This window comes from Lolium rigidum, chromosome 7, assembly GCF_022539505.1.
Source record: "Lolium rigidum isolate FL_2022 chromosome 7, APGP_CSIRO_Lrig_0.1, whole genome shotgun sequence".
Classification (NCBI taxonomy): Eukaryota; Viridiplantae; Streptophyta; class Magnoliopsida; order Poales; family Poaceae; genus Lolium; species Lolium rigidum.
The window spans coordinates 28,567,448-28,590,991 of NC_061514.1; the positions used below are offsets into that span (position 1 = coordinate 28,567,448).

Below are 23,544 nucleotides of genomic sequence, written 5' to 3' on the forward strand. Positions count from 1 at the left end.
GGCGCCATGGTGTCCGCGTAAACAAGGCTCACCGTGGCTTCTATGCCTCGGTCTGGGGAGTAGGCCGTCCTCGCGTGGAAATGGCGGTACTGACCTCCGCGCAGCATCTCGTAGTGCAGGAGCTCGCCGGCCATGAGCTGGCCGACAAGAGGGTTGGAGAAGGCGTACGGCCGCAGAGGTGTCCCGCCGAGACGCACGAACCTCAGGAACTCCTCGGCGTCGTCCGCCTGCCGCTCAAACCTCCTTACGGTGGTGCTGCTCGGCTGCTGCTGCTGGCCGTCGTCGCCGGCAAGAGCAGAGATAAACGACTTGGTCGCGTGGGCGATTCTTGTGGGGAGGTAAGCCCGTCTGAGCTGGTCTGTCCTGGCTTCATCCTCCGCAGCCCGCTGCTTGCATCTGCGCAGCGTGTCGTCGCACTCATGGGCGGCACGCTTGAGCTTCTTCCTCCACCGGAGCAAGGGCGCGTCAGTGATCAGCCACCGGTGTGATGCCTCCACCGCGGCCTCCATCTTGATGTGCGCCATCTCCAGCCTCTCCATGCAGTCCCTCTGCTCCACTCGCTCCATCTTCCCAAGGAGGCCGGTCACGGTTCTGTTCACCGCTTCACTGATAACCGCGGAGCCAACAGCATCTGCCATGATGAGAGCTAGGGGCGAAATCTGCTCGAGGAAGAAAATGTCTAATTATGCTGTCAAGTGAGTTCACTACATGGTGAATATATCAGTCGAAAAGCACAACCAAGCACTGTATGGTCCACAATGTATACTGTTTTCAAAGACCAAAATCTTCTCACGTCGATCGTGAGATATGCATGAGAATGGAAAGCTACGTGACCAGTAGCGCGTGGTTCTTTTTGACGACCCGTCGAGAACGTTCAGGCAAATGTTCAGATTTTCTGCGCCAGACTGGATTGGTGACCCGTGACTCGGTCATTGTTAGATTGACGACTTGTTCTGCGCAGCTTTCCTCCATACAACTGTCCAGATAATCGCTAGACCTTGTTGGTAAAGTTGCTTGCTTGCAAAAAAAAAAAAAAGGTACTTCCTCCGATTCATAATCAGTCTAGTGGTTTCCGTATAAATTTGAAATAAAACAACGATCCTTATTATGGATTGGAGGGAGTAATTTGAATATAGTAAACCAAAATAATAAATATGTTCTTTGTATCTATACTAATGGAAAGCTCACCAGTCGTACAATCCAAGCGACTACTAATTACTCTCTCCAGATAGGTTTATAAGTTCATTACGTGTTTCAAGAAAAAAAGCAATAATTTGATTTTAAAAAATCTGACATGCTTGCCATAAAAATTATATGATTTAATTTATATTCAAAAATATAAAGTTGTTAATTCCAACACATCCCCGCTTTAGTTTCCACTTTGCGAACAATAAGCTCCAACTTGTGCATTAATTGCACCTACTTTTTTTGAAAGGGCTCAGTTTCTTTGCCGGCTAAAAAAAAGAGGCGATTGCACCATTCATACAATAAGTTGTCTTTGATGTGCATCTTCATACAACATCTCTGAAAGTTTGGTGTAGTGGTACAAAACGTTGTGTGGCAGGTGCACCATTAATACAATTCAATGTAGAGGCGACACGTGGCAGTTTCGAGGCGGGAGATGCTGGTTTTCGCTGCAGCATTGAAGAAAATGGATAATAGCGAACACGTCCTTCCCCTTGCAAAACGGTCCTTGCTCTCTCTCTCTCTCTCTCTGGGCACAAATCACGCAGGACGTAGGTGGTTTCCTTTCTCCTCGTGCTTCGATGTTGGCGAGGACGGAGGCGATTTTGTAGGCGGCGGTGGAGATCAAATTGATGGCCGATGATCTTCGCCGGGGACATTGGCGCGAGGAACCTCCGCACTACGGTACGCCTTGTCCTCTTCTCTGCTTCTCTGCTTCTCCGCCGAGCAGCGCCACGGCCATTGATGTCGCTTGGAAGATCTTGGTCATCTGTCAACGATTTTTTTTGTAATTTTTTTAATCACATGAATCATTTTAATTCTAACAATACACTTAATCTTAAGTCAAATTACCCCTCATAGTCAAACTTCCCACCCGGGTCACCATCCTCCACCCCTAGCACGCTTAACATCTTCGTTCCTTCCGGTTGAGCTTCCATCTTCTTCACGAAACATTGCTGATAATACTACCATATCAATCATATTAATCCTTAGATCGTGATATCACAACTCTTTATTATTTTTAATTTTAATCAATTATTTAAACAAACATCAATGGTTAAGTAATAATAATCTCTAACAAGGATGAAATTATTAACTTATTTTTAAATAAAAATATAAAAATACAAAATCCTGAATTTCTGGTAAAAACTAAAATCTTCCTGCTTTCATATATTCATTTCGAATTTTGAGAATCTTAATATTGTCTAAACGGGTAAGCCCCGGTGAATTCGGATGTAACTTTTTCCATGATCATTTTGATATATTATACATTTTTCCGACTTGGTATGCAACTAGAAAAGCCGTTTTACCAATACATGATGCAATTTTGCAAAACTTATCAAAATTCATTTTTGTTAAATTCTCTTGCAACACGGTGACATAACACATGGTCATCTCGAAGGATTCTATTTTTTTTGAAATTTTTATCATTTTCTGCCATTCAATTGAAAGTTAAAAAGTCGATCCACGCGGAGGGTGGGTGGTGTGTGGAGGGTGGCCGTTTGCATAGTAAAAAAAGAGAAGGCTACGCTGAGGGTGGCCGTCGGCGTAGCCTTGACGCAGTGACAACACCGTCACGACCCTAGTTTGGTGGGTCGCATGCACAGGCCTACGCTGACAGCCCGCGATATGCCGAGGGCAGCCGTCGGTGTAGCGTTTCCTACGCCGAGGGCATCGCTACGCCGACGGCCCTTTTGGCGGGCTGGCCTGGAGGTCCATACGCCAATGGCCCCGACTTTTGGCTATCGGTGTATGAGAAGACTGTCGGTGCAGCGCGCCATTCCTGTAGTGGAAAACCAGCTGACCGGACTTGCGCCGAGGTAGAACAAAGCTCCACTTGTGATCTTCCGACCATCGATGTCTCCATCCATATCACATTCGTTGTACCCACACATGCGACGAGGAACACCATCTTGCTTTGAATAAAAACAACTAAACTTGTCCCACTAATGTACTCAGAATGTGCTTTACTGCTGCCTAATGTTCAGTAGTAGGTTTCTCCATAAACCTACTAACAATGCCAACCGAATAAGTGATATCAGGACGAGCGTGTACCAAGTACCGATATAATTACAAAAACCCACCACAATTGCGGCTAGGGTTTCAAAAAACCACCACCTTTCATATTTTTGATAGAAAACCACCGGTTTAGTGTAACAGCGTGACAAATACCCACCACTTTGTGAAATGAGGATAGTTTAGCGGGTTAAGCACCAAATTGGCAGGTAGGGCCCATTTTCAGGCTGGCGTGGCAAGTGTCGGAGATAACGGCCGTTAATGGCGAGAGCTAAAAACGAACCCGGCCGGCCCGTGCGTTGGGTCGGTATGTTATTTCTCTCCCCTTGTCCAAAGCTGCCGCAGTCACCGCCGTCGCCCGTCTGCCCTCACGCCAACGCCGTCGCCGCCATGCCGTCGTGGAACGACGGAGAGAGCAGCATCCAAGACAGTCTGCTCTCTAAGTTCGCCAATGGGGCCGATCTAAGCCCAATGTCATGGGTACGAGTGGAGCTAGGGTTAGGGTTTGGTAAAATTTGGGAATTTGCTTGATTTAGTCCATTTAATTCGAATTTGTTGCATTTATCTTCTGAATTAGGTCCCAGAGACCATCTATGACCCGGATTACGCCGGTGTTCATGCTAGGCCGGAGCGCTACAACCACCACTTGCCGTGTCACAAGTATGTGGCATTCAACGGGATGAACACGGGCCGGAGGTTCTTGGGCTGTGGATGCAAGGTAGGAACATCTCCCCAATTTCTTGTGCATTTAGGACCATAGTTTTGAGCTGTGGATGGATGTAGCAATAGCAAACCTTGTGCTGTGGATGGATGTAGCAATAGCAAACCTTGTATCAGATTTAGGACCATAGTTTTGAGCCACATTGTTTCATCAACACTTGTACAAAATTTTGGAATAAATATAATTTTCAGGATAAAGAGATTTGTGAGACAATATTCTGGGTGGATCAGGAGTGGCCACAATCTCTGAAACTTGCATTGCTCCAGTTGTGGCATTCATATGAGGAGGAGAAGAAAACCAGAATCTATGGTAATGTAGAGTATGCTACTGCCAATTACCAGCTAGTGCTTGAGAAGAGGGAGATGGAAAAGAAAAACCTGGAACTGCATAAACAGCGTGGTAGCCTTAGTATTGAGCAAGAAGGAATGGTTGCAAAATCTGCTGCTGAACTTGAGAAGGTTATGAGGGAGAAGGCAGAGCTGCAGATTGCCACTCTAAAGGAGGAGAAGAAGAAGCTCGAGTATTACCTTGCAGATCTCTTCAAAATTAGAGATAGAAACTAGAAGAAGATGAAGGCCATCTTTGAGATTTGTGCAAGTTGGGAGTGAAGCATGCCACTATACTGATGTAATAAATGTAGTAGATGTCGTATCACTATGTAAGTGAACCAAGTACTAAGTATGTTATATCACTGTGTATCTGAAGGAGTTACTCCTTATGGACCAAGTACTAAGTGTTGTTGTTTTATGAAATAATTGTTGTGTTGGTTACTCCTTACGGAATGCATGGTTTAGTAGCTACATTGTTTGCCCATGTGTTTTCAAGGATTGAATATGTAGCAGATGTACATTACAATATCTAGATTATATAGACAAAATATTTCAAAGATGTATCAGCACTTAGAATTTGTACCAGTTAGCAAAATCTATCTGCCAGGTTTTTGTCAAATGCCGACCACTTTGCAGTATAGAGATGACAGAAAACCACCACTTTGCATGAAATTTTTGATAGCAAACCTCCTCTTTACTAATCAAAGATGATAGCAAACCACCAATTCTGAGATCAATTTCAACAGAAACTTGCCTGACCATAACAACAATAGTTTCAAGTGACAATAATAGTTCACACATAGTAGTTCAGTGCATATATTTAGGTTCAACTGACACACGGCACTGACATATTACAAAAGCAACCACACAGTTCACACAAATAGTTCATTACATAGATTTAGGTTTAACTCGACGATACACATGTCACTCCATGTTTTTCTTTATGTCAGCCAACGTCATCTTGTCGATCCCAGAAGCGGTAAAATAGCCGATGTTTTACTTTCTCATCCTTGATGGCCTCCCTTCGGAATCGGCTGTGGCGCTCCTTGGTGCACTGAATGTGCGTCTTGCCCCTGTTGTAGCAGCCGAAAGACCTGGACCTATAGAAGCTGGACAAGGCCGTGCTGCAGCAGTAAGAGGCCATGCTGCAGCAGCAACCGGAGGAGGCCGAGGTGCAGCTGGAGTAGCAGCAGCCGGAGGAGACCGAGGTGGAGCTATAGGAGCAGCAGCCGGAGGAGGCCAAGGTGGATCTGTAGGAGCAGCAGCCGGAGGAGGCTGTGCAAACGTTGGTGTAGTCGAGGAAGAAGAAGGCTGTGCAACTCCTTCAGCTCTATTTTCCTGCCACATAAAAGAGACAGTACTGCTAATTGTAGGAACTAAATGACATTGCAAATGATAAGATGATATTGAAGTTAGTAAATACTCACTTTGTGTTGTTTTTTCCTCATCTGCAAGGCAGGTTTCAGTGGCTGGTCACAGCTGGTGTACCTATGACCTTGTCTGTTGCAGTTACCACATATTATTGTTCCCATTCTTGAAGTTGTTCTTGGTGCTGGCGGTTCAAACTGCCCTTTTCTTCTCTTAGTCTGGTTTCTTCCTTTGGAGAGCTTGAAGACAGGTGGATCAATATCTGGAGTATATGTCCTAGTCCAACAGTCAACACCAGGGACATGATACACAACTGGATTGTAGGCTTCTAGGTACATAGGCTTCTTGAAGAATTCATGGACAAAATCTTCAGGGTGCTGCCTTGACTTGTAGATGGCACATATTGCATGATTGCATGGAATTCCAGTGAGATCCCACTTCCTGCAGCCACATGTCCTCTCTTCCAAGTTGACAGCATAGCTCTTGTCCACTCCCATGCTCACTTGCCATAGACCACCTTTTGCCTTCCTAGCTATGTACATCCTTGAATATTTTTTGTTCTCTTCTAATTTTTCAGTGTAGGTGGGTGTGATTATCCACCTAGCATTTGCTGCACCAGTCCTTTTCCATTCATTCCTTACCATGATCTTGGTCCTGATGCCTTCCAACATGGTTTTGATTGGCTTGGACCTGACATCCAGAATCATCCTATTGAAGACCTCACTCAGATTATTGAAAACAAGATCAGTTTTACGGTTGCTATCGAATGCATGTCTAGCCCAACAAGCCACTGGAATATTCATCGACCACTCCCAAGCTTCATAACACTCTGCCTTCATGTTTTCCATTGCAACCTCAAACCCATGCTTAGTGTATGAATAACTAGTAGAGTCCATTAATTTCTTCAACTCTTCCCCTCTGAAACCAGCAGACTGAAAATTGGCATATATATGCCTAAGGCAATACCTTTGCAGACAATTTGGAAAGACTGAGTTGATAGGATTGAGCAAACCCTGCTTATGGAAAACAGAATTGAGTTACATATTGAGTGACATACGTCCAATAGAATAGAGTGACATATTGAGAGACACATGTTAATGGACATGGTTTTAGCAAATTAATAACCACAAAATAGAATAGAGTGACATATTGAGAGACTATTGCTTATGGACATGGTTATAGCAAATAAATAGCCACAAAATAGAATAGAGTGACATATTGAGAGACACATGGCCAATAGAATTTACCTTCTGTCGATCCGATATGATGGTATAATAACCAAAATTTGCAGACTCTCCTCCAATAGCATACTTCAATTGAGTTAGAAACCAACTCCAACTTGAAGTTTCCTCTCTGTCGATGATACCGAAAGCTAATGGAAATATATTATTGTTTCCATCCCTTCCGGTGGCTGCTAAAGTCTGTTGGCCAGTGGTCAGTTTAATAAAACAACCATCCAAACCCGAAACAAATACAAATGAGTTAGTGAACATCGCCAACCATCCGTTAACTTATAAATTCTGAATGCTATTGTCCTTCCACACGACGGCGATGGATTTGGGGGGAATGGTGGTGGCAGGTGGGTTCGAACTCCCGCTGCAGTTGTCGCCGACCGAGCCCGAACCAGAAGCCCCGTCAGATGCACCTCCGCGAGCGCCGTCTCCGGGAGGGGGCGCCGCCTCCATTCGCGATAGAGGGAGGAGCAGGGGAGATAGTCACGGGTTGACTGGTCCAACTAGGCTCAGTTAGGGCAACTGACCTACCGTTAAGGCCGGTGGATGGGACACTAGCCACGTCAGCCTGACAATGGGCCCCACCTGTCAATTTGGTGCTTAACGCGCTGATCCATCGTCATTTCATGAAGTGTTGGGTATCTGTCACGCTGTTACACCAAACCGGTGGTTTTCTGTCAAAAATATGAAAGGTGGTGGTTTTTTGAAACCCTAACCGCAATTGTGGTGGGTTTTTGTAATTTTCTCCTTTTGACCAAGCTTCTGTACATGGTAGCCTGAACGGTCGGGCTGCTGCTCTGTTTACTGAAGTGCAGTCTTTCTTCCATTGGAGTCTGAGTGGGATTGCAATCTTGCATGCCACTCTTCTGAAGAATTCTGGCTGCGTATGATGACTCATTGAGGGTGATGCCTTCTTTGGTTTGCTTCACCTGAATACCTAAATAGTAGCTTAACAGTCCCAGGTCACTCATACGGAACATGCTTTTCATTTGGGCTTTGAATTCTTCAGTTTCATGTGATGACCAAATCATCAACATAAACCCCTACGATCAGCTTTGATCTCCGGTACACAGCATGCTCAAGGGGCATCTATCAAATCCTATTAAGACCAGTGTGCTATCCAACTTAGCATTCCAAGCACGGGGGCCTGTCGCAGAACAACGCCTTGTGCAGTTTCAGAACTTTTTTTTCTTGCCCTTCAACCGCAAACGCTGGTGATTGTGAGACATAAACTTCCTTACTTAAATCTCCATTTAAGAATGCTGACTTGACGTCCATATGGTGTACTTCCCATCGTTCTTGCGCTGCAATTGCAATCAACAATTCGACAGTCTCCAATCGAGCCACTGGCGCAAATACTTCATCAAAATCTATGCTTTGCCTCTGAACATAGCCTTTAGCAACATAGTTTAAAATAGCTGGATATAGTCCCGCTATAGCCTTTCGCGCATGATGCTGCTAAGTGCATTAGCCCGCTAAAAGGTGCCAAAATCCTTAAATAGCTGGCTATAGCTAGGCTATAGCCGGGCTATATCTGTTTTGGAAGGCCGCGGCTATAGCCTGTAACCGGCTATTTAAAACATTGGTTAGCAACCAACCTCGCTTTGTACTTCATTGCCGGATGGATCCTTCTTAAGCTTATAGGCCCATTTTATCCAAATTCTTTACTTTTCAGCAGGCTTCTAGGCATGCCACTTACAGTCTGATTTCTCCGCTCAACTACTCCGTTTTGTTGAGGAGAATAAGGTGCTGTGACATAATGTTTGATGCCCAGACTGTCACAGAACTCAACAAATTTCTTTGAGGTGAACTCACCGCCTCTGTCAGTTCTAAGAGGAGCTCTGACTTGCAGGTTCAGCTCTATTTCCATCGAGGCCCTTATTTTATTTAGTGCATCAAGTGCTTCATCTTTGCTTTTGATGAACACACACCACATGTACCTTGTGTGATAGTCTACAACAAGTCGAAAATAATTCTTTCCAGAGGTACCATGACATCTCCCTGTCACCTGCCAGCTTGGACCGCACCTTCTCTTCGTTTAGCATGACCAGCTCACCAGTTTCTTCAGTGTTCTGAATCCTCTCACATATCTCAGCCATGAGCAATGCTGGCTCATCATCAGTCTGTTTCTGAACCAGATTTGCCTCTTTTCTCTTTGGCTCCGGGCAATCGGACTGAAAGTGTCCAAACACATTACAGTTATAACATCTAACTTTTACAATATCGAACTTACGGTGCTTCTTTTGTTTGCCGCGTTCGTTCTTCTTGCCGCCGCCGCCGGTCTGGCCGCGGTCACCACGGTTGCTGCTCGCCTTTTTCTTGCTGCCGGAGGTGGATCCACCTGACCCATCACCGACTTTCTTGCCCTTCATCACCGACTCCAACGCATGGGTGACGAGCATCAGTTGCTCGTCTTTGTCGCCGCCGCTGCGGCGTCTCCCTCGTTAGCTCTCCTCAAACAAAGCCAGCCGGCCGACAGCCTCGGAGACAGACATGGTCGTCAGGTCGGCCCACTGTTCTATCGTGTTGACGATCTCAGCGAACCGATCTGGGACGGCGCCGAAGAGGTGCTCGATCACGGATTCATCAGAGACGGTCTCGTCGAGCGACCAGCGTGGTGAGCCTTTGCGCGAACACCGCGACGGTCTCGCAGTCTTTCATCTCCATCTAATCGAGTTGCCGCTTGAGCTGCTTCACACGCGCCTTCTTGACGCGGTCCTCTCCAACGTGCATGCGTCGGATCGCCTCCCAGGCGTCCCGGCCAGTCTCGTGCTAAGCGATCGCCATCATCACTGAGCCCGGCATCGACTGTGAGAGAGCCGCGAACGCCCCCTTATCCTTGACCTCATCGTAGTCACCGTCGCCCTCGACGGCCGACCACACCCCAAGCAGCCGCATGATTAGCTTCATCTTCACAGCCTAGAGACTCTAATTTGTCTCCGTCAGCATCGGGTACTGGACGGGAACATTCATCGTCCTTGACGGCAGGTGGACTGCGACGGCTCCCTCGTTTGCGCCGGCGCCCGGCCTCTGGCCAGGCGACGTGTATTTTCCGCCGCCGCTGCCGCTACCCTTCGACGGGGTTTTGTCGCACTCGATCACCGCCGCCGCTACACCGCCGAGATCACGAACCCTACGGATCTGATACAAATGTCAGCTTCAGGCCTAATCTACGCACACACGATTCAGCTGGCCACACAAGTATGGCAACGCAGGTGCAGAAAACGAACTGAAAAACACACTGGTTTTTTGGTGACCCGTGCTGTAACGTCTGCGTCTTTTCTCTCTTCATTGCTTTTATTCACAGACATATTTCAGCTCAACGAACTGGCCGACTATACCTCCACGATCCAGCTCGTTCGTGCCATCCCACAAACTAGGATCGTGGCGGACTAGCTCAACGCTCACAACAATAACCTACGACTTAGTCTCGACGTGAACGCTGCACCTCTCAGACCATACAATTCCTTATTGCCTACGACTCAAAAAACTGAAACTGAACGTGACAACAGGAAGACTGAATGACACAACTAGACTAACTCTAACTTACTGTAGTACTCTCTCCTTCCTAAACTAAGATGCGTATAATTTTCGGTCAAATTCGAAGTTCTTCAAGTTTAACAAATTATATACTTCCTCTGTCCCAAGTTGAGCAGCTAGGGAGGAAAATAAAATGTCAACACCTATAATTTCAAACAAATCTTTGTTAGATTGGTCATGAAATATTCTTTCATATTATGTATATTTGATATCATAGATGTTTTTACTTCTTTTCTATACAGTTAGTTAAAGTTTAAATAATTTGATTTTGATAAAAAATATATGTGCATCCTATTTTGAAAATGAGGAAATATCTACTATTATTATAAATGTTTCGGCAAAGCATGTGCATGCACGGTTTTAGCCAGTTTTTGGTGTGAAACCATCCTAGATCTTGATTATCTAGTTTGGAGGTTTCGTTTTCTCGTTTCCACAGGTTGAAACTGTTGAAGAATAGAACCGCGACAGCCAGCAGACTCGCGAGCTGACTAATGGCGATGGACCAGTCTTTTAAATGGTGAATTTCATCGTTGAATCTACTCACAAGTGACAAACATGATATGGATTAGAGGCATATGTATTACAACACAATATGAAAATATAATCTCTCCACCAAATAAAGACAAGTTGTCAATCACAATCATGCAAATAACACTTAAAATAATATTTGGGGTTCAATGAATCACAAACTATAAGGGGAATGAAATGAGTCTTGGAGACGGAGATGGTGATGATGGTGCTGATGGAGATGTTGATGGAGAGGCCTCCCCCCTACACCAAGGAAGAGTGGTGATTCTGCAGAAAAATTAGCATCAAAATGGCAGGGTCCATTGGTTGTGCAGGAGGTGTATCGCTCCGGAGCCATCCGTCTTCGTGGAGACTACAAATGTAGGCCCCATGTGGTTAATGCACAATGTTTTAAACATTATATTGCATGTTAAAAGTTTGTTGGAAAGGTTGAGGAGTTAAACAGAGCCCCGATGCCATAATTGGAAAGAAATATCCCTTGCCAAATACCAGAAATCAATAAAAGTCAACTTTCAGGTACGTAACGATCTTGAAATATCTTTATCTTTTAGGAAAGTTATTATTTTTGGAAAATAAAAGCGTGGGGCGAAAGATTTGGCCGAACGGAGTCCCGAAAGTCAAAAGAGACCAGGTGGTGTCCGCCCCTCTGTTGGGCGCGCCACCAGGGCACTTTCTCTCTTCTGAAGTCCATTTCACCCCCGTTTTGACTCCAGCGTTTCGTGGTTTGGTGTTTTAGGTGTGTAGTTTGCAATAAAATAAAGTGCAAAAATTAAATAGCAATAAGTAAATGCTGTCCATGAGAGTGTGTGTGACCTTATATGTGACAAACGTTCCCAAGAGCAGCATGGATTTACTTACCATTTAGATTTCTCGCCCAAATAGCTAACTATTCGCCCAAATAGCTAACATAGTAGTAGGAAAAATAGCTAAGAAAAACAGCAATAACATATACGAAGGAATGTAGCAAAAATTATTATGTAATGTAGCCAACCAGTAGAAATAATGTAGCAAACAATAAATGAAATTGCAGAAATAAAAGGTAAAATATGAAGAAAAAAACTTGCTCAGGCAAAAATGACCTGTGTTTGTCGGATGCTGCGGTGAAACATTCTCGCCCAAATGATCTGCTTCAGCATCCCATGGTATGGGTGGTGTTGCAGCCTCCATAGCTTTAGGCTGCTCAAAAGCTAGTAAAATAAATTAAAGAATAGATAGTTAGCCGAAACTAAAAGAATAAAATTACAAAACAAAAGGAAAAGAGACAAAGAAGAACAGACATGTGTCGTCTAGCTTCACTACAGAAGCAACATCATTAGGCGGAGTAATTTCTTCTGCAGGAATAGTGATGTGCTATAAGGATTCAGACACAACAACTTCATCCGGATCATGTGCGAATAAATTCATTGATGGAGGGCCAGGGGCTCTATTCCAAGCTTCTACAGGTATACCCTTCGGTATACGAGAATATGGTGAGTGCATGGGTGACCTCACATGGCTGTTAACAGTAACCTATTCACCTACATCAGCTCCACCGGTAGAAGCATCCAACATAATAGCTGATTGGGGCATATCCACGACGAGGGTGTGTGTGTCCATATCAGCAGCATTTGCTTCGACAACAAATTCGTCGTTCTCTGTTTCTTCAGAATCAGCCTCTGGGGTTTGTTCATCGGCATGATTGGCAGTACCTTCATCCTCATTTCCGTCTACAGCATACATAGATTCGTCTTCAACTCCACCTCCGGTTGGGAAATGGACACTTGGACCATCTCCTTCTTTCATTGCTGCATCTATATCAATAAGCAAAGTTGCCATGCGCTGCGACTGCATTTGTTTCAAACCAACGCCAAATTTCTTGAGAGTGGTGTCAACATCACAACCATAAATAGTCCGGTGTTTCTCATACAGATGCTTACGCAGCTGGAACCTGATAACAGAGACATAATACATACATCAAGAAAATATGGAGGTGCTGCAGCTAATAATACTAATGAAGCAGAAGAAATAGAGCAATTGTTGCATTGATTATAATACTAATGAAGCTGGGGGTTTTCAGATGATACATGGTAGCACATACCATTAACTATAGTAGCAACATTGTTAAATGTAAAGTAGCAAAACTATATAATCAATGCAACAATTACATGAAAAATAATAGAGGAAAAGGGATAAAATCATGTATTATACCTCGAGATCCTGACTACTAGGAAACACAAGCCATTCATTGAGGGATGCAGACGGGTTCACTTCAGGTTCTTCATTAGGTTGCTCAACAGGCTCCTCAACATGATGATGGTTGACAAAGGAAGCAACTCCATAAGAAGTGTTCGACATGTCAAGAAACTACACAACAAAAGATAAGAAATTAGGATCTTATCGAAAAATTATACAAAAAACCAAGCGGTGCATCAACCTCACGTATATGGGTATGAGTAACTCACCGGACGCCTTCCAAAAACAGTCTTATTGTTCAAGATCTTCCTATCAGCATCATTAATACAATGAACTTGAAATCATTACTGGTCACAAAACATACCCTAGAAATTGAGTAGTTTATAGTATGCTGGTTTGGTGGAAAATCCAGGTGATCCATGTAGAAAATCTGTCAAAAAAGGAAGGAAGCATAAACAAAACAGTTACAGCAGCGAAGATTTAAACATGAAAATACAAAAAAAAAAAAACAGAAATTACACAATAAAAACAGAGCATGGGGTAAGTTCAATAACATACAACTAGAATGGTGAACCGTCCAGTGATCCAAAACTCATATTTCCTAGCATTTCATGGTACCACTGCCTCTGCTGTCTTGCTATTGATTTTTGTAACCTCCTGCATTGCTAACTCCAGGAAGTGTTCATCCCATGCAAACTCCTCCGAGGGTCCAACATGCAATCCAAATAGTCAAGGCTAAGCAAACGTGCGCTACCAGGGTCAATAACTGTAGCCAAACATATAAGATCCCATGTTCTGATAATGGTGAGATCATCCATAACATCACAGGCCTTGAGCAATTTAACAGAATGCTGGATGAAAGGCCTAGATTGTCCTTCTTCTATGTACATTTGGCGCAGCTCAGGATGCTCACCCTTCTTCTGCACAACAAGTCTCTCGCCACATCGAATTCCAAAAACTTTGATCACCATCTCTTTTGTGAAAACCATCCTCTTCTTATGGAACTTGAACTCCCGCAAACCAGGGCTAGTATGAGAGGCAACAGAGTCAATTAGAGCATTAGAAATGTTGAATGGAGATACATCCAAAAATGCTCTAAATGCACTATGCTCTGCAATAATACGTCTCTTGGGACCATCGAGATCTGCAGCAAGGGCGTGCAGACGCTTGGCAGCAAAACGACCCTCGAAAAACAATGACCAATCTCGTCTTCCTGTTAAACATGAAGAACACAAAACACAAATTAAGAAACATTTAAATTATAACGTAGCAAAAATGTACATAGATGATAGCAAACCTAAACACAATGACCTATATAGCAGGTAACCGAGTAACCTCCGAAGAATCGAAGGTAACCAGTCCTAGGAAATGAAGGGGGAAAGTAAGGATTCAACGGGAAGCAACCAAAATTAGTTGGACGAAACGAGTTTTAATCATGCGAAAAGCAACGACGGAGGGGCACACCAACGCAAATCATCGGCGGTGCCCCAGATTTGCAAGGCCACCGCGGAGATTTAATACATTCAGAGCGGCAGGAAAAACCTAGGGTTGAGGGGGAAAGCAGCAGAAGAGGAAATCGTAGACGAGGAAGAGGTAGGGAAAACTCACCGGAGGAGCGGAGGTGCACGTCGTCCTGTCCGGCGGCAGCAACCGTCGGAGGCGCGCGGATTCACTCCGCCGTCGCCAACCTCTCCACTAGGAACAGCCCACGAGCCCCCATACACGATCCAAACGTCTCGACCAGGTGGTCGGTTGGATGCAGCAAATCCGGGATTAGAGTAATGCGTTGTCCGCAAGGTGGGTGACGTGGCGCAATACCAGCCGACGATGGAAACCAATCGGACGACTCTCCACCAGGAGGTTCCGACGCGCGCTTCCCCCTGGGGAATAGGATTCCTTTGAAGACGAAGTACTCCATCTGTTCGGCAAATGGTGTCTCCGATTTGTCTAAATTCAGATATATTTGTATACTAAATATTGTCTAGATGCATCTGAATTTAGATAAATTTGTGACATACGTTTTTTGGGACTGGAGAGTATATTAAATTCCTTGTAATAGGAAATATATATTTGATTGCATGGACATGGAATATAAACTATATGCAAATTGGCTCCGAATGGTGATGTCTGGGCATGTTCGTAAACCACTTAGGACAGGACAACATAACAGTGTGTATACAACAAACTAGTGCGATTTCCATATTGGACCGGTGGACGTCTCCGGCGGACATGTCAACTTGTTTACGCGGACTCCGCAGACACGTAAATTAGCTAGCCCATATCGGTAAATTAATAATTTAGAGCTACACGTTGTAAGACCAATAAACCGATATGAATGCGTGGCTTGTCACTTTGGCAGATAGATCGTGTATGTTTGATCTCACAATTTTTGTGACCGACAAATGTAGATGACCGTGCACTGCTTGGTCTGATCAACATGCTTTGGTCACACTCGTTTTATGCCCGATGAACTCGTTTAATTTTAATCGGAAAAAACAGAAAAAATAATGCTAACTGACATAGAACTAAAAAAATGCGAGTAATTACAAGATCAAGCGACTTGGCCAGAGCCGTGGCATACGTCTAGTGAGCGGTACTGAGAGCATATGACTTCTGAAACTCTTCGCATCCCTCGGCGCCGATCTCTGTGAAGGCTGCCAGGAGGCTGGGCAACATGTTGGCGAGCGCAAGCTTTAACCCGGCTGAGCATTGTTGTTCCCTAATCGCTTCGGTGGCATGGGCATCACCGACAACGCATCCCCGCAGGCACGCATTACATGTCATGAGCACAAACCTTCCCTGTCGGCGGAAGTGGTCCTTGACGAATTCCTCAAATCCTTGAGGCGGCCGGTGCAACACATGGAGTATGGTCCGGAGGCTGAGAATGTAAGCATTCTCATTGTAGGGCAGCGCATTGCGACGACCCTCTGGTTTGCCAACTAGGGTCTCGTATCCGGCCTCGTTGTAGTATGGTTGGTCGTTGAGGACAAGGCCTTGGATGGAGACAACAACTTGGAGGAGGCTTGATGTCACTGACGACCAAAGCTCGGTGCCCTCGCCATTGAACGTGTTTAGCAAACTGAGGCACACGGTACCAGACTCGTAGAGGTTTGGATTGAGGCGTAGGCCGTAGGAGTGGTAATACACTTGGGGTGGCTCAGCCGGGTAGGACGATGGCAGCTGCAAGTCGAAGAAGAAGAGTCCGTGATGGTATGGCGTCCCGCTCGCGCCCACCATCACCACCCGGAGCAGGTCCATGCGGTCCTCGAACACTCGTGTATAGATGGTTTCTGCACAAAAAATTGTTATATGTACTTATTTAGAATCATGGACTATGAATTTAATTTGTGATGTACTCTCATACCTGGTAAGTCGTTCTCTAGAATTTTCCATTCCTTTTGCACTGCCTTGGCCCAATTCTTCCCATGACTACCGCCCTGCATTCCTTAGAAAGAAAGTTTGTTAAGGTTCTATGTATATAAATCGGTGCTAGTAAATGGTAGAAAAAACTCGTCATATATAGTTAAGAAGATGATGGGTTCTAGGGACAGACAAAACCATATCTATACTGCGCATGTATTTCACTCTAATCTAGAATGCCCACAATTGTTTATTTTCTAAAAGTAAAATATTACCTGGTCTGCGTCGTCAAGGTAATGGTGATCCTCAGGGGTGATCTGTAATACATCGAAACGTGGGAAGCTGAACGATTTGTCACATGCAGCAGCGACGTTCTCCGTTGCCTCACCACCAATGATATCATTTTTTTGAAACGGGGCACCACAATTGTTATCATCATTCGTGGGCGCAGGTACCTCTGAGCTTGGTAGCAACGATGAGGGCGGCGGCTGGCGATTAGTCAGGTATCTCTTACCTCGAGCCACCATGTCACCGGTCAATTGGAACAATGACCGGACTACAAAACCCAAAATGCTTGTCGTCGTCGCTGCTGGGTCTTCGTTTTCGACATCGCTATAGTTGGCTGGGTTATGCGGATCATTATTGTCCTAAAATCAGATGTAAGATACACATATGTTAGCACAATAAAGGCCGCACCAATGATTTTCTGAAGAGGAAGGTGCTAGAACTTAGAAGGATATACATACCGTGCTAGTAGCCTCTTCATCTAGGCCGTCAGCCTCTACCCAGTCGCCCATTTCATTCGTCAACTCCATGTAGTGCCCCTCGTTGACGACAACGATCTCATGTGGCGACACCTGCAGCACACTCGATCAAATCAATAACTCGTTGAGTAGAGAGTGTATAAGTACTAAGTTGTAGGTCCTTGAAAAAGTAATTGGATTGTTACTATCTCATGTAACAACTCGTTGGGTAGAGTGTGTATACATACTAAGTTGCAGGTCCTTGAAAAGGTAGAGAAAAAATATACATGTACGTACCGTTGACATACTACCATCACCCCACTTGACTTGGACATGTCCATCAGGAAGGTTAACAACATGCCCCACCCATGAAAGGTCAACATCGGCGGCAATCTTCTTCTTCTTCTTCTTGCCATCTAAGGCCACACTAGCACCACCGTTGTTCGTTGATTCTGAACGAACAAGGCGGACAACTATATCTCCGTAGTAGGGTGAGTAGTTCAATTTGAGATCATATGCGCTTATGGTCTCAATGCACTCAACCTCTCTAGCCTCGCCAGGGCATATCCCCGCCTTCAACCATGACACACAAACCGTCTGGTCCTTGCAGTCCAGGCTCCTGACGATGCCCACACGTTTTGTCGTGCCATCCTTGTCACCATTAGTACCAATGGCTGTATCATTCTCAACGACGTGTTCTCCAGGGAAGAACTCTTGCTCATTCATTACATCAAAAGGGACGAGGCTCGCTGAAGGTACGCCATGTTGCAGGGTGCCATCCTGCCATAGCACGTCGACAGAGGTGTTGGTGCTGACGACGGTCATGGGAAACTCCACCTCCAAATGCTTCCTGACTTGTGGGCGTCGCTCCCGCCTGTGTCCCTCAAAGAATACCTTCCTCAGCTGCTTCCCGTAAAAGATCACACCGTTCTGCTTTGTTGGTGTGGGTGGTACGTCATGAGCACTTGGTGCATCTTGGTCAAAATCAATCACATCCTCATTGTTTTCAGAGCATGGGTCGTCGTTTTCCTCCTCCTCCTCCTCCTCCTCCTCCTCCTCCTCCTCCTCCTCCTCTTCCTCTTCCTCCTCCTCTTGATCGTGAGCTATAGCCACATTTCCATTATCATCATCAGTTTTGGCCGACCTAGGTTCTCGAAAGAAGCATTGGTCAGCTACCCACCAGCTGCAACTAGACGCGGCGCAGAAGAATGTCAGTTCATCAGGGTGCTGGTACGCTGGTGGAGCGGATGCCTCAACGAGCTCCCTGTCCGTGCCACAATGCATCGATGCAATCCAGTAGACGAGAACGCCGGACATCTCCACCTTAATGATGGTGCCTCTGTCGCGATCAGGATTCCAGTAGCCGTTAAGCCATCGTGCCGCTTTAAAGATGGAACACGAGTTCTCCTTTTTCACCCTCTGCCCTGGGTAGAAATCGCAGTTTATTTGTTGCTGATGCCTGAGGCTGCCGGTGGCATCCACTTCCTGTAGAATCTTTGAATCTGCGTTGGTAACCCTGCAGACAGCGCCATCATCGAAAAGGACGTCGACATCGACAGATACCTCGACAACACGGCCGAGCCACGGCCCAGACACAACAAAGTCGCCAAGACTGAGGCTGCTGATTCGGCGCAGGCTTGACGGACACACGCCCTTGATGACCCCGGTCGCCATGCCCCGGTTGTCATGCTCGGCCAGGACCAGAAGGGTGGTGACGCCGGTGACGACGCCGATCTGGCCGGCAATGTCGGACGCCGACCCAACAACCTGGCCGGGGTGTAGGTGGTTCCTGTCGAGCACCCTGATGTCCCCGGCGTTCTTATACACGACAGAGTTGTCGATGAGAAGGATCCGGAACGTGTCGACGGGGAGAGAGCTGTTCTCCACGGTAGCGTCCTTGATAACTGTCCCTTGGCGGAGGAACCCGCGCCCAAAACTCACCAGGTCCTGCAAGTAAATACTTGGTGATGCCACGGCGAGGACGTCCATCTTCACCCCTTGATCTAATTATACAGATCGATCGATGTGTCGGTAATATGTCTATTGGTTGTTGAGGGAAGCTGTATATACATATATAGTTCAGTATTCTTCAAGCCGTGCTGGGGGAGACTCGTATACTAGACATACACGGACTCCTCCTCCTGTACGAGTTCTGATTGGACTCGTACAACCGATCGAAGCTCACCAAGTATCAATATATCGGCAGCCGGAATAAAAACAGTATAGCTGTTTCGCTTTCCGACCGCGTGTCGCTAAATCCGCTGATTAAAAGAGGGCGCTGGCCCTAATCTGATGGAGAAGAAACAAGACGTCAGGTATGTACCTCTGCTTCTTCTTAGTATGGGTTAATTTTATTTATTTATTCATTACGAGGGTCAAGCAAAATGAAGGTTGGGCAACGACTCATGAGGATAAAGAAAAAGTAATTTTCGACCATTTCTCTCATGCGCTGGTACGTCCTCCTCCCCATCAGCTGGACTTCAACTCGGTCGCTTTAAACCCTACTGTGCACTCTTTGGAGGATCTCGGTCTACCGTTTTCTGAGCTCGAGATCAAAGAGGCGATCGAGGATATGCCAACAGATAAAGCCCCGGGCCTGGACGGCTTCTCCATAAAGCAACATTGGTTCTTTCGGCAAGGGTGATGTCAACACCGGAGCTGTGGCTAACATTTTTTTTAGCTCCTTGAATGCCGCGTCTGCCTGTGAGGTTCAGACGAAAGTATCTGATTAGGCATTGCGGTAATTGCAGTTTTTTGATCGCCCGGATTTTCACCGGATTGACCTCTATGGCGACTTGACACCAGGAAACCGAGCAACTTCCCAGCCAGTACACCAAAGGTACATTTTGCCGGGTTAAGTTTCATCCGGAATCTTCGCAAGTTGTCGAATGTTTCTCACAGATCGTCGATCGGCGTATCTTTTACTTTGGTTTTTATCACGACATCGTCGACGTATACTTGCACATTTTTACCGATTTGGTTATGCAAGCATTTTTGCATGCAGCGTTGGTATGTTGCGCCGGCATTTCTCAAACCAAAAGGTATAGTGACGTAGCAATAAGTCTCGTGCGGGGTAATGAAAGCAGTATTTATTTGATCTTTTTTTTTCAAGGGGAATCCGGTGGAAGACAAATAAGCATCCAGAAAAGACAACAGTTCATATCCAACAGTAGAATCGATCACCTAATCAATTCGAGGTAAGGGGAATGGATATTTGGGGCACACCTTGTTCGGGTGGGTGTAGTCAATACACATCCGCCATGCCTTAGGAGCCTTCGGGTCTTCTTCCTTCTTCTTCTCGACCAGCACCGGATTGGCTAGCCACTAAGTATGTAGCACTTCCACGATGAAACCGGATACCAGTAGCTTGGTAACTTCCTCTCCGATAATCTTCCTTCGATCTTCAGCAAACCGGCGCAAAGGTTGCTTTACCGGCTTAGCATCCTTCCGGATATTCAAAGAGTGTTCAGCCAACTCCCTCGGTACATCCACCAAGTCATCAGTAGACCAGGCGAAGATGTCCCGATTCTCACGGAGGAAGTTGACGAGCGTGCTTTCCTATGCTTCACTTAATCGAGCACCGATACGAATGGTGCGCTCCGGGTATGCCGGGTCCAGCACAATGTTCTTTGTCTCGTTTGGCGGTTTAAACGCTATTCCACCGAGTTGATTGCTCAGTGTAGCATCCCAAATTTCAAATCAATGAAGAAGAAGAATTTCCAATACTCAAATTTTAGAATCAACAAAAATCTTTTATTAATACATGTGCCATGCATAGTGCTCATACTCAATTCTTTGTGTGATTGCCATGATGAGTGTTTGCAACCTTGTACCATGTACTATAACCTAAAACCCTAACCTTGATCCTTCGAAGTTCACAAAGAAAAGCAAAGAGGAAGAAAAGAAATAAAATAGAAAAATCACAAAACCCTCACATATGGTTTATGCCATTTTTACAAATCTTCAACCTAGACCATTTTGGCTTGCACCATTGGTTGGAGAATGTTACTAAACACTTATTAACACTTTTGGAATCAAATAAACTCAAATCAAATCAAATTTGAAATCAAATTGTGCTCACATGCACTAATGGTCAAAACTTCCATTTTTAGCCTGATGCCTATTTGAGCCTCTGTGTTTAGAGATTTTCAAACCAAACATTTCCAACTCTTTGCACCTCATCCAAGACCACATCAAGGTGAACAACTTTGGTAAAGCACACCCCTGCAAATTCTTGCTAGATTCAAAGTTATGCTCAAGCAAAGTTGGGACTTTGAAGCAGATTCAAGATCATGCCCAATTTGGATTTTTGCAAATCAACTCCCCTTTGCTCACCACCACCACCATTGTGTGTCTTTGATCACATGAGGCAACTCCACCAAATTTCTTTCAAAATTTTGAAAATATTTTTCATGCGGCCATTATGTCAAACACCTTGTAGGCAGAATCAAACCAAATCAAATATCACTATTTGAAATAGTGTGTGGCCAAATTTTCAACACCACTTGTTTCTACCTTGTCCCTTGTCCCCTCCAACTAAGAAAAGTTAGGTTCCTAAGAAAGATTGAGCAATTGGATTAACAGGAAAACATACTTGGCATGGCCTGAGGTGCTTCCTGGGCTTCAGTGGCATTCATGTGGTAGAGACGACCGTTGTTGTTGTTCTGGTTCCTTCTTCCTGCAAAGCGGTGCTGTTGCTGAGCAGGTGCTGCGGTATTGGCGGCAATCTTGGCAAGCTTCTTGGGGCACTCGTTGGAGTAGTGACCCACAACTCCACATTCATAGCAGTTTACAGTTGATTTGTCTTTGGGAGTGACGGGAACAGCGTTGCTTCCAGTCCTCGGGGCAGTATTGGGGTTGTTATTGTTACCATTCTGGTTGTTGTTGCTGTTATTGTTGTTGGGGTGGTTGTTGTGGCCTCCGGGCTTCGGGGGTCCTCCGTTGTTGTTGGTGTAGTTGGGGCGATAAGTCTGAGTAGTTGGCTTGTTGTGTCTTGGGGTGAATCCTCCAGAGGAGTTGTTGCGGTACTTCTGGGTATGGTGGGGTCCATTCTGGTTCATCATTCTTCTCTTGCGGTTCTCGTTGGCTTGATGCAGCTTCCCCTCCATTTGGATGGCTGAGTCCACCAGGGCTTCCAAGTCAGCGAACGGAATGTTCACTAACACTGTTTGCATCTCGTCGTGCAGTCCGTTCAGAAATCTCTCCTTCCTTTTCTCGTTGGTGTCGGTCTCATCCGGGGCGTACCTTGACAGAGTAAGAAACCTGTCGCGGTATTCCACCACAGACATTCTCCCTTGCTTGAGTTCCCGGAACTCGTCTCTCATCTTCTTGATCAGTCCTTGGGGCACGTGATACTTGCTAAACTTCAGCTTGAAGTCTTCCCATGTCATCATTTGCCCCGCATTCATTGCGCGGGCACTTGTCCACCAAGCTCTTGCAGGTCCTGACAGGTAGTGGGTGGCGAACAGTACTTTCTCTGCGGCTTCAACTCCCGCAACTTCCAGGTTGTTCTCCATTGTCTGGAACCAGTCATCAGCATCTAGGGGTTCTTCAGTCTTGTTGAACATTGGAGGGTTGGTATTCTGAAAATTCTTCAGCTTCGATCCAGGGTGATCGTGGTTTCCATGGCCTTGATTGTTCTGAGCTATCTGTTGCAGTGCAGCTATATTGGCTCGTCGTTCAGCTCTCTCGGCTTCTTGGTCTTCCATCATTATCTGCATCATCTGCATCATTGCGTCTTGGTTGGTGCCGCGGGTTGGTGGGGCCATCTGAACAGTGAGGTAGATGATAAGATAAGAGGGAAATTTATGTGGTTTGTTTTGTTAAAGTTTAAAAAGTTCATAACTTGAAAATTTGAGTAGTGTTGCGGGGGTAAAAACCAACAACACTTTTTCATTCATACCAAGCATCACACATTACAAAGCTAACACACCGTTGGTTTGAAGAACCATTCATTCGTTCTACGATACAAGGGGATCCTGATACAAACTCACACCTACGAAAGTGCTTTAATGATACTACTCTTCAGGGGGGATTCTTCATCTTCACGGGAAATGTGCTTGGCGAAAGGCGAGGGCGTTGTCCAACTCCTTGCATGTCTTGTACAGCATGAAGTCGAGGTAGGTAACATAGTGGTTCATCTCCAGGAGCGGGGGCATGGTTATTGGTCTTCCCATGGGATCATGTCTTGGGTAGTAAATGAAGCGGGTATTCTTGAGCTTGTTCACATTCTGTCCGCACAGACGGGCAATTGCTTCCTGCATGGCTTTGGCTATTCCATCCTTCCAAGTGTTTCCCGTTACAGAAAACCAGATGGTTTCCCATATTGGGGCTCCCAGCTTTCCTCTCAG

At 45.5% G+C, this 23,544-nt stretch overlaps 1 protein-coding gene across 1 annotated transcript; it reads right to left on the bottom strand.

Annotated features, from left to right (window-relative positions):
- Positions 1 to 15,598: 15,598 nt before the first annotated feature.
- LOC124669982 (probable ubiquitin-conjugating enzyme E2 23) lies at positions 15,599 to 19,183 on the bottom strand. The gene is made up of 6 exons (XM_047206505.1): positions 18,710 to 19,183; positions 17,492 to 18,646; positions 17,198 to 17,308; positions 16,727 to 17,098; positions 16,456 to 16,528; positions 15,599 to 16,381 (listed from the first exon to the last, which is right to left on the bottom strand). Exons 1-6 carry the CDS (start codon positions 19,181 to 19,183, stop codon positions 15,675 to 15,677), a joined length of 2,892 nt encoding a protein of 963 aa, XP_047062461.1. The 3' UTR covers positions 15,599 to 15,674.
- Positions 19,184 to 23,544: the final 4,361 nt, after the last annotated feature.

What these genes read in the sequence shown, in the direction of transcription:
- LOC124669982 (XM_047206505.1), bottom strand. Translation starts at nt 19,183, where the DNA reads ATGGACGTCCTCGCCGTGGCATCACCAAGTATTTACTTGCAGGACCTG. An exon ending in GTGATGGTAGTATGTCAACG is followed by an intron (nt 17,309 to 17,491) that starts GTACGTACATGT and finishes AGTGTGCTGCAG; the next exon opens with GTGTCGCCACATGAGATCGT. An exon ending in TCTAGAGAACGACTTACCAG is followed by an intron (nt 16,382 to 16,455) that starts GTATGAGAGTAC and finishes TTTTTTGTGCAG; the next exon opens with AAACCATCTATACACGAGTG.